The sequence below is a fragment of the Myotis lucifugus genome, unplaced genomic scaffold (genome assembly GCF_000147115.1).
Source record: "Myotis lucifugus unplaced genomic scaffold, Myoluc2.0 scaffold_196, whole genome shotgun sequence".
NCBI classification, from domain to species: Eukaryota; Metazoa; Chordata; class Mammalia; order Chiroptera; family Vespertilionidae; genus Myotis; species Myotis lucifugus.
Window position 1 is genome coordinate 1175629 of NW_005871244.1, and position 10808 is coordinate 1186436.

A 10808-nucleotide genomic window follows, 5' to 3' on the forward strand; every position below is an offset into this window, starting at 1 on the left:
TTGATTGCAGGTGTCGGAAAAAACCCAAAGTCAAGTAGCTTAAAAGCCAGTGGTTTTCACACGTTTTTGACCGTGACCCTCTAAAATAAATATATCTCACGTTGTGACCCAGTACACTGTACATGTGCGTATGATAATGATTTTTTCTGAGTGTGTGCTCTGTGCCAGGCACTGTGGTAGCATGGTGTTAAACTCATTTAATTCTCATGACAACTTTCTGAGGTGGGTACTGTTGGTATCCCTTTTTTTTTTTCAGAAGAGGAAAGTGTAGCACAGAGAGGTTAAGTGATTTGCCTGAGGTCACACAGTTGGTAAGAGGCAGAACTTAGACATGAATTCAGGAAAGTCTGATTTCAGAGTCCAGGTAGCTCTAGAGCAGTGATGGCGAACCTTTTGAGCTCGGCGTGTCAGCATTTTGAAAAACCCTAACTTACCTCTGGTGCCGTGTCACATATAGAAATTTTTTGATATTTGCAACCATAGTAAAACAAAGATGTATATTTTTGATATTGATTTTATATATTTAAATGCCATTTAACAAAGAAAAATCAACCAAAAAAATGAGTTCGCGTGTCACCTCTGACATGTGTGTCATAGGTTCGCCATCACTGCTCTAGACCAACAGCAACTCTGGAAGAAAAAGGCTTTCTTTCAGTACCTACCCAGAACCCTGGTAGGCCTTTTATCTCTTAAAGCAGCCACACAGGGAAAGAACTATCAGCTCTATTTTACAGCTAGGAATCTGAGCTTCTAGGTGTTAATAACCAGTTCAAGGCCTTACAGCCAGTAAGTAGCACAGGCTGGGTTTCAACCCCAATCTTTTTTACACCAAAGCATGTAGTGTCTTTTAAAAAAAATTTATTGTTTTGAGTAGGTTATTTTGTTATTAAAGACCCAGTCCGGAGACAGAAACCCTAGCAATTTGAACAGGAATATCATAATATAAAAAACTGTGAAATAGGTAAAAGGTGGTTAACTACTGAAACTGTAGAAGAGATCGCCAAGGTGTGACGGAAGTAGTGTGATACCTTGAGGTGTCTTACATCCCAAGCATTCACCCCGTTACCCCTACCTGTTTGCTTAGTTTCTTGTGTATCTTTCCAGTTTTTAAAAAATGCAGATATAAGCAAATATATATATTCTATTTCCCCCTTTCTTACACGAAAGAAAACATATATTTAGTTTTTTAGCTTTTTAAAAAAAAATCTAACAGTATATCCTGGAAATCATTTCATATCAAATAGTAGAGATCTTAATATTTTCCCACTTTCTACAGCTGAAAAGTAATCCATTGTATCTATGAACCATAATTGATTCAACCACTTTCCTATGCTTGGACAGTTAGGGAATTTCCAATATTCTGCAAAGAATACTGTAATCTTGTGCATATATATTCTTGAATTGTTGGAGGCATATCTACTTCTTGGAGTAGGATTGCTAGGTGGAATGGTAAATGCATGTGTAGGTTGGTTAGATTTTGCCAGTTGCCCTCACTGGGACTTTAATTTTGCATTCCCACCAGTGCCGGGAGCCCTTGGTCCACGGGAGACTCAGTTGACCCCAGGGTGCCAGAGGACCTGAACACCAAAGTCAATTCTGTGTCCCATAAATGCTGTGCTCCTCACATGGATGCAACTCTCAGAGCTCTTGAAAGCTATGGCTTTCCTAGACACAAAACCCGGCGCTGGCTCATCCTTGAGATTGAAGCATCATGCATACCATGTACAATGGTGCCAAGATCCATCCTCCCTCATTTCACCAGCTTCCTAAGGGATATTTTCATTTCTTTTCTGGTAAACTGTTTGTTCTTGCCTGTTGCGCATTTTTCTATTGCATTGCTGGTCTTTTTGCTTTAGTTTTAGGCGCTCTTTATTTCCTGTGATATGAGTTCCAAATTTTTTTTTCCAGCATGTCATTACTCTTTTGACTTGGATTATTATATTTTTCCTTTAAAATTTTTACTTCTTTTCATGTATTCAGAAATACCCATCTTCTTTTTTATGGTCTCTGGATTTTAAGCCATAGTTGGGAAAGCTAGAGCTTTAATTTTATTTCTTGCTCTCTGGGACATTGACAAGAATCACTCTATGGCTCCTCCCACAGAAGCCTAGAGACCTTGGGGAGCCAAAGAGAGGTTCGGAGGGTGATGGTCGGTGAGACAGTGGGAGCATTTAGGGTCAAGGCCCAGCGCTCCCTGCCTGCCTGGCTGATAGGGACACTCTCCTCAACCCCCAGGACTTGGGCTATCCTTTGGAGCTTGGCTATCAGAACTTCCTTTACCCCAGTGAACCTGACCTCCGTGACCTGCTTCTCTTCTTGGCTGAGCGTCTACCTACGGATGCCTCTGAGGATGCAGACCAGCCTGCAGGTATGGGGTACCTGGGGCATAATGCGGGTGAGGGGAGAGGGTGGCATTCTTGGGTGTTATAGGGGCTGAGAGCGGTGGAATGGTAAAGAGGTTGCCAAAGAGCGGGTGGGGATATGTGTCTTTGGGAGAGCTGGGATTAGGGCTGGGAGAAGGGATACAGGGCAGGCGGAAGGGGCTAGGACTTGGGCTGAAGCAGGTGAGTTGGTGCTGGGAGGGGCTTCCCTGCCTCACCTCCTGCTTTGCTTCCCCTCATTCTAAGCCCCTTGGCCTCCTTGATGCCCCTCACATATGCCAGGTGCACTGCAACTTCAGGGCCTTTGAATCGGTTGGATTATTGTCCCCCCCAGATAGCCTTTTAAAAATATATATCTTTTTATTGATTTCAGAGAGGAAGGGAGAGGGTGAGAGAGATAGAAACATCAATGATGAGAGGGAATCATTGATCGGCTGCCTCCTACCCTCCCCCTACTGGGGATCAAGCCTGCAACTCAGGCATGTGCCCTGACCAGGAAATGAACCGTGACATCCTGGTTCCTATGTTGATGTTCAACCACTGAGCCACACTGGCTAGGCCAGATAGCCTCTTGATTTCTGATCATGTCACATCAGGGAGGCCAGTCGCAGACTGCCTTGTTTAAAATGACATCGTTCTCTCAATAGTATTATCTTCCTTTCCTGATCACCATCTGACAGTTTTCTGTACCCTCCTTATGACCTTACGATCTCCTCATGTTCACTGAGAGCCTGAGAGTCTCAAGTAGTGGCTGGTACATAGTAGGTACTCAGTATTTGTTGAATGACTGAGTGTGAGTTTGAGAGCTAGATAGGTATGCAAATCTTCGGGGGTGGTGTCAGGGAGCGATGGCTATTTTCCCATGGTCTGTATTTTTGCAGTTGTGGCATTGTCACCTGATTGACACCCCCTCCCTACCCCCATAGGTGACTCAGCTATCCTCCTCCGGGCCATTGGGAGCCAAATTCGGGACCAGCTGGCTCTGCCCTGGGTTCCACCCCTCCTTCGCACTCCTAAGCTGCAGCGCCTCCAGGTGGGACCCCCCAACTCAGGTTGATCTTTGCTTGTCTCTGCCTGGCTTTCCTTGTCCCCTTCTGGGTGCTCGAATTATTGGCCCCCTCTCACCAGTGCCCTTTATCACGGTTCATCTTAGAGGCTCTGATTCTGCTCTCCCACCAGGGCTCGGGCCCCCAGAATCCTTTCCATGCCAGTAGGCTGGCCATGCCTGAATTGAGTTCCAAAGGAGGTGAGCATGAGACTGTGGGGAGGTGCTGGGGAGAAGGGTAGAGGTGGGCCTGGCTGACTCTGTTCCTGCCTCCAGAGGCCCGGGAGTTCCAGGCAAGTTCCCTGTTACTACCGGCCCCTACCCAGGTGCCTCAGCCTGCGGGGAGGGTAGCCTCGCTCCTCGAATGCCATGCCATCCAGCTCTGCCAGCACACAGGCCAGGACCACCCCGGGGACAAGGACTGGGTCCACCGGGCATCCCGCCACCCCACCCAGGTACCGCCCAATGCTTAGCTTCCTGCCGCGGAAGGTCCTGCTCATTGTTGCTCCCATTTTATCTCCCATTGGTTTTCTGCCCCTCTTCTTTCCCCACTTTGTCCCTCTCTTTCATCGTCTCCCCTCTGTGTGCATCTGCCTGGCTCCCCACCTGCAAGAACATTGAAGTCAGAAAGGCTGTGGATTGGGGAGAAGTCAGTATCCTTGCTCAGAGTCTCAATTTGCTGTTTTAAGACACGGGTGGTGTTAGTGCTCTGCGTTTCACTGGAAAACGAGCATGAGCATCTAGCAACCACAGCAGTCAGGATCTGCTCTGTCCTCCCTGTTTCTACCACCTTCTTCCCACCCCGGAGGCTCTCACTCTTTCTCTGTCTCTGTCATTGTCAGCGATACGCATTTCTTCAGTCTCGAGGTCTCTGCATGATCTCTTCTGGTCACTCTCTCATTCTGTAGGTTTGCTGTCCCTCTCTCTCACCCCTCTGTCTTCTCATTTCTGTGCTGTCTCTCCCACTCCGTCCACCTGGATCTGTCCCCTCTCCCCTCTGCCCACCTCTGCAACAGCCTCTTCTTTTTTTTCTTGAGAGAGAGGAAGGGAGAGAGAGCTACATCGATGAGAGAGAAACATGAATTGGCTGCCTTCTGTACACCCCTGCCCCACTGGGGATGGAGCTCTCAACCTGGGCATGTGCCCTGACCGGGAATCTAACAGGCTACCTATCAGTGCATGGATTGATGCTCAACCACCGAGACACACTGGCTAGGCTGTAATAGTCTCTTTCTTTTTTAAGATCTTTATTGTTGAGAGTATTACAGATGTTCCCTCCTTTCCCCCCCATTGCCCCCCTCCACCCGGTTCCTGCCCCACCCCAGATGCAACATTCTCTTTCTGTCTCCCCCCATTGCCATGTGTTCCATCTTTATCTGTCTTTTTGAAACTTACAGAAAATTTCAAACACAGAAGTAGAGAGAATGTTCTAATGAATCCTATGTACCTGTCACTCACCTTCAACTACAACCATTTTGCCAATCTTTCTTCATCTAGTTCCCCAACTTTTCTTCTGTATTAATTTCTAGCAAATCCCAGACATGTCATTTTAACTCTAAATACTTAACTCATAAGGGCGTTCACTTTTTAATGTAACCCCTGGGCCATTTCACACCTAACAAAAATTAACAATGATCTCTCTCTTTTTTAAAATATATATTTTTATTGATTTCAGAAAGGAAGAGAGAGGGAGAGAGAGAGATAGAAACATCAATGAGAGAGAATCATTGATCGGCTGCCTCCTTCACACCCCTTACTGGGAATTGAGCCCACAACCCAGGCATGTGCCCTTGACTAGAATTGAACCCAGGACCCTTCAGTCCACAGGCAGATGCTCTATCCACTGAGCCAAACTGGCTAGGGCACAATGATCTCTTAATACCATTCACAATCACATTGCCTCAGTTGTCTCAAAACTGTCCCTGTTCTTTTAAAAAAAATATTTTTATTGATTTCAGAGAGGAAGGGAGAGCAAGAGAGAGAGAAACATCAATGATGAGAGGAATCATTGATCGGCTGCCTCCTACACTCCCCTACTTGGGATCTAGCCCACAACCTGGGCATGTGCCCTGACCAGGAATTGAACCATGACCTCCTGGTTCATAGATTGATGCTCAACCACTGAGCCATGCTGGCTGGGCAAAACTACCACACTCCCCTACTTGGGATCTAGCCCACAACCTGGGCATGTGCCCTGACCAGGAATTGAACCATGACCTCCTGGTTCATAGATTGATGCTCAACCACTGAGCCATGCTGGCTGGGCAAAACTACCCCTATTCTGTAAACCTGCGACCAAGGTACATGCCCTTGACCAGAATCGAACCCGAGACTCTACACTGTCTCATTTGACTCACCCTCTTTTTCTATAGGCTGACACTCTATCCACTGAGCCAAACTGGCTAGGGCAAAACTATCCCTGTTCTTATCTTTCTCTGCTTCCACCCCCTTCTCTGACCAGCACCTCTGACTCTGTCTCTGCTCTGTCCCCACATATCCTGTCCGTGTCACTCTCTGATTTGGGGCCTGCAGGTTTTCTTCACCACCTTCCCACATTCTCCTCCAGTGTGAAGCGTGAGTAGGTGGAGAGAAGTGTGGCTGTGAGAAAGAGGAGACCTCCCAGACCCGTGGGCGAGGAAAGCAGGCCGGAAGCCCCCTCAGTGGGAGTGGCTGGAGGGAGTGATTTGTCAGTTGCACCTTGTCAGGCGGCTCCTGGAAGAGGCAGGGCCTTGGGTGAACAGGAGGCCTCTACACTGTCCCGTTTGCCCCACGCTCTGTTTTCAGGAGGATACTCGGGCTCAGCGGCAGCGGCTGCAGAAGCACCTGGCTGAACATCTGCGTCAGACCTGGGGCCAGCTGGGGCCATCCTCACAAGCCCGAGACTTGGGAGAGCTGCTGCAGGCCTGGGGTGCTGGGACCAAGACTGGTGCTCCCAAGGGCTCCCGCTTCACACATTCAGAGAAGTTCACCTTCCATCTGGTGGGTGGGCCTGAGTGGACAGTGGGCCTGCGGATGGGGCCAAGACTGGCTTGGATGGTTGCTTTATGTACAAACACCCTACCTTATCCACACAGGTGCCTGTGTTCCCACCAGGTGTGGCCTCTCGGAACTAGGGGCTAGTACCGAGGAGTCCAGTGGAGAAAGGGTGGAGGGGTGGGAACTATATAAGGATGGAAGGGTGTTCTTTGTGCAAACTCCAGGCTTCCCCAGGAAGTTTCCTCTGGGCACTCCTTGGCTGGTCACCCAGAGGGGCACTCATCCTTCTCATGGGCAGTTGGGGCTTCAGAGATAGGGCAGGTGAGCAGGAGCTGTCAGGATCAGGGAGGTTTCTTTGTAGCAAACACTCTAGTCTGAGGTCGCAGAGAATGCCTTGATTCTCACATGGTCACAGTCTGATAGTCATCAGCTGTTGAGTGGGCATGGGTATGACTATCGGTCATCAGCTGTTTAATGGCCTGGGAAGGTGCTCGTGGGGGTTGTGGAGGCTGGGCTGTGAGGGGCAAGGCCTTCCTTGACAGCGAGATGCTCCCTTCTCACTCCCCCAGGAGCCTGAGGCCCAGGCAGCCCAGGTGTCAGAGGTGCTGTCCACCTCCCGGTGGCCTGAACAGGTGAGTAGAGCAGTGAGGTGTGTCCTGGCCCCTTGCCTGTCTACTGGGCTCGACACCCTGACCCTGACTGGCCTGTTCCTCCCAGGACACGTGGGCAGCTCAAGAGCAGGAGCTGGAAGCCCTTCAGGAGCAGCTAGAGGGAGTGAATCGTAACATTGAAGAGATTGGAGCCAGCATGAAGACGCTGGGAATCGGCCTTGTGCAGGTGCGGGTGGGGCTGCTGTCTGGGGTCCAGCCACAAGTCTGGGCTAGAGGGCTGGGGTGGGGGAGAGGGGCTTGAGGGGGATGAGAGGTACTCTGTAGAGGTCTGCAGGTATCAGAAGGATTTATAGGGGATGTGTGGGCTCTTGAGGGTTCAGGAGAATTGAGGGGGATGCATGATTCAGGGCTTGGTGGACCTGTAGGGGTGAGAGTGCCTGTGAGCATTCATCAGGCCTTGCGAGTGTCTGTGAGAATCAGGAGATGTGTGGGCATCTCTGGGCATCTGTGGGGCATGATGGGTCTGTACGGGCAGGAGGTTTTGGGGCTTGTCAGGGCTTCTGCGGGTCAGCGTGGAGGTGGAGGAGTCACAGGGGCCTGTGGGTGCCCATTTCTGCGTATAGGTCTCTGTCGCTCTCAGGAGGGGCCAAGGGGTCCATAGGGGCTGGAGGGGTGTGGCATTATCTATGGGGGCTCGGTCTGGGCCAGGGCTTCCCAGGCTCAGTGTGGGCTGGGAGCCTGTGGTGTGTGTTCGAACTCCCCCACTGACTGGGATTGGGAGTCCTGGGGTACCAGGTGGAGACCGAGTGTCGGCAGACTGAGCTCAGCATGGCCGAGAGGGAGCAGGCCCTGCGCCTGAAGAGCCAGGCGGTGGAGCTGCTGCCAGATGGGGCTGCCAACCTCGCCAAGCTGCAGGTGGGGCTGGGGCTGGGGTTGGGGCTGGGGCTGGACCAGGAGGGTCAGAGGTGGAAGTGCCCAGACTGTGTGACATCTACCCTCCTACCACCATTCCCAGCTCGTGGTAGAGAGTAGTGCCCAGCGGGTCATCCATTTGGCGGGCCAGTGGGAAAAGCACCGGGTCCCGCTCCTTGCTGAGTACCGCCACCTCCGAAAGCTCCAGGATTGCAGAGAGGTAGGTGGTGGGGTCCTGGGCTGTAGGTGGGACAGGTTTGGTATTTTCCTAGGAGGCCATCCCCATGCTCTGCTTACTGCCCTCTACCTGTGGGGTCTTGACAGCTGGAATCTTCTCGACGGCTGGCAGAGATCCAGGAGCTGCACCAGAGTGTTCGGGCAGCTGCTGAGGAAGCTCGCAGGAAGGAAGAGGTCTATAAGCAGCTGGTAAGGCCCGTTCCAGAGCCCTGGGGGGCTCAGAGTGGGTGGGGGTGGGTCCTGGGGAGTGCCTGCTGTGTCTCTGCCTAGGTGTCCGAGCTGGAGACCCTGCCCAGAGACGTGTCCCGGCTGGCCTATACCCAGCGCATCCTGGAGATTGTGGGCAATATCCGGAAGCAAAAGGAAGAGATCACTAAGGTGCGCTGCCATGGCCATGGAGGGTGGGTCCTATGGGCAGACATGCCCAAAGGGCAAATGTGTGTTGTGTGGCCGCACAGGGATTCCACACCCTCTGATAGTCAGAGCCACACCATGACCCAAAGCAGTCCCACCCAGTACACTCCAGTTCCCACTGACACAGTGACACAGGCCCTGTCTGGATGTGAGCTCATGTGCAGGAAAGCCTTTAGCTGGTCAGCTGCCCACCCCAGACACAGGCTCACGGCCCTGGTCTCTGCCAGATCTTGTCTGATACAAAGGAGCTTCAGAAGGAAATCAACTCCCTGTCTGGGAAGCTGGACCGGACGTTTGCGGTGACTGATGAGCTTGTGTTCAAGGTGTGGGGCAGGCGGGGGCAGGTGGAGGGGGGGCGTGGGGCTGAGCTGCTGCCTGCCCATGTGCTCATGGGCTGCCTTGGGCCTAGGCCCTATGTGAGCCTTGCAGGTACACTGATGCTCAGGCCTGGCTTTGCTCCATGGAGGATGTAGTCATGGGGGTGGGAGAGTGTGGCCTTGTGGGGTCCTGGAGGTGGTGTGTAGGGGGGCAGCCCACTGATACCTTTGAGGTCCTGTCTGTCTGCTCAGGATGCCAAGAAGGATGATGCTGTTCGGAAGGCCTACAAGTATCTAGCTGCCCTGCATGAGGTGAGTGGAGAAGCATGCCTTGGGCTGGCTGGGGAAGGGCCAGGTTGGGGGCGCAAGCCTTGTCTTCCTGCTGTTCCCAGAACTGCAGCCAGCTCATCCAGACCATTGAGGACACAGGCACCATCATGCGTGAGGTTCGAGACCTTGAGGAGCAGGTGAGGCCTGGGGTTGGGAGGGGAAACCAAGGCAGGCCAGGGGACAGCTCAGTTTGTCCCAAGACAGGCTATGGAAGCAGATACAGCTTATGGCTGGAGTCTCTGCCCTGCCCCTTAGCCATGCACTTGACCTGGAAAAGGTCGGTGGCCTGCTCTGAGCTCCAGCTTCCACCCCAAAGGCTCCCATGCCTGCCTCCCAGGGGCGTTGGCAGAGGCTTCAGCTTGAGTGTGTATGTGGTGGGTAATCCTACCACGTAGGGATGACACACAAAAAGGCCTGGCAGTGGGACAGAGAAGACTTTGTTGGGGGTGGGAGGAGCCCAGGAAGGGCCCTGAGTGGCTATGATGGAGGGGTGGCAAGCAGGAGCTGGGAAAGAGGGCCTGCTTGCTGAAGGGACATCACTCATGTTGCCTAGATCGAGACGGAGATGGGCAAGAAGACCCTCAGCAACCTGGAGAAGATCCAAGAGGACTACCGGGCCCTTCGCCAGGAGAACGCTGGCCTCCTGGGGCGGGTCCGTGAGACCTGATGGGCCGCAGGCAGAGATCTCCCTCACCCCAGGCTTCAGCAGGGATTTGGGGTGTTGGAAGTGATGGCCAGGCGCTTGCCCTAGCTGTTCCCTGTGTTTGCTGTCCAGTCCCTCCTGCTGTGGTGACACCTGCCCACCTGACCCCAACCCTTATTTGGGGTGAACATCCAGACACTGGGAGCTTGGCTGCACTTTATTGGGGACAGTACTGGGGGTTGGGGCCTTCGATCCCAAATAAATGAGGGGCTCTGTCTGCAGTGTAAGCTGAGGCATGGATGGGGGCACAGGGCTCAGGGCGGGGCAGGGCGTGGGTGGCAGGTGAGACCCAGGGCATGTTTTGGCGAGTCAGTGTATGTGACCATGTGTGTCGTGTGGGACTCGAGACCCACTGGGGCGCTGTGTGGGTGTGCGTGGTGTGCAGGTGAGTTCTAATGGACTGTGTGACCAAGTGTAAGTGGTAGGAGCTGCGTAAGACTGTGTGTGACTGGTATGTGTCTATGTGGCTTTCTAGGACCTGAGACCCTGAAGGCACTAAGGCTGCTTCTGTGTGGGTGTGTAGGCATCCCCCCTGTGATGCACCTGGGTGCCTGGAGGCTGGCTGTGGGAGTGTGCTTCGGGGTATGTGGGTTGACAGGCATACTCAGGTGCGATTGTCCGTGTGACTGTGCAGATTTGAGGTTGTGTGAGTGTACTGAGACAGGCTCTTTGTTTGGGGGTGTGTATGAAGTCCAAGGGACAGGATTGTGACTTTTTTCAGCCCTAGGTTGCCTGTGAGTGCCCAAGGCAGGCTGTGTGTGTGGGCAATTGTGAAGGCTCAGTTTGCCTGGAGAGCCTGTCGTGGGGGGCTATGATGGGAGTGCGGGGTTGAGGCCCCTCTGAGCAGCCTTGGTGCAGAGCATATGATCCGGGCGGGGGGGG

General features: G+C 52.5%; 2 protein-coding genes across 4 annotated transcripts in view; one reads left to right on the forward strand and one right to left on the reverse strand.

Annotated features, from left to right (window-relative positions):
• The window catches only part of CCDC22 (coiled-coil domain containing 22), a 14194-nt gene extending 4041 nt beyond the window's left edge, over window positions 1–10153 (forward strand). For 2 of the 3 annotated variants that reach the window (XM_023760936.1, XM_023760934.1), the window contains exons 3-17: window positions 2236–2368; window positions 3308–3433; window positions 3535–3627; window positions 3703–3881; window positions 6211–6405; window positions 6972–7034; window positions 7120–7239; window positions 7809–7928; window positions 8029–8145; window positions 8250–8351; window positions 8433–8540; window positions 8804–8899; window positions 9146–9205; window positions 9286–9360; window positions 9777–10153. In XM_023760936.1, the coding sequence (XP_023616704.1) occupies window positions 2236–2368; window positions 3308–3433; window positions 3535–3627; window positions 3703–3881; window positions 6211–6405; window positions 6972–7034; window positions 7120–7239; window positions 7809–7928; window positions 8029–8145; window positions 8250–8351; window positions 8433–8540; window positions 8804–8899; window positions 9146–9205; window positions 9286–9360; window positions 9777–9890 (1701 nt within the window). In that variant the 3' untranslated portion in view covers window positions 9891–10153. The remainder of the gene's footprint in view (window positions 1–2235; window positions 2369–3307; window positions 3434–3534; window positions 3628–3702; window positions 3882–6210; window positions 6406–6971; window positions 7035–7119; window positions 7240–7808; window positions 7929–8028; window positions 8146–8249; window positions 8352–8432; window positions 8541–8803; window positions 8900–9145; window positions 9206–9285; window positions 9361–9776) is intronic. The other variant, XM_006097198.3, reaches the window with a different exon arrangement.
• The window catches only part of FOXP3 (forkhead box P3), a 16336-nt gene continuing 15568 nt past the window's right edge, over window positions 10041–10808 (reverse strand). Inside the window, exon 11 of the mRNA XM_023760953.1 lies at window positions 10041–10154. Coding sequence (XP_023616721.1) covers window positions 10041–10154 — 114 coding nt within the window. The remainder of the gene's footprint in view (window positions 10155–10808) is intronic.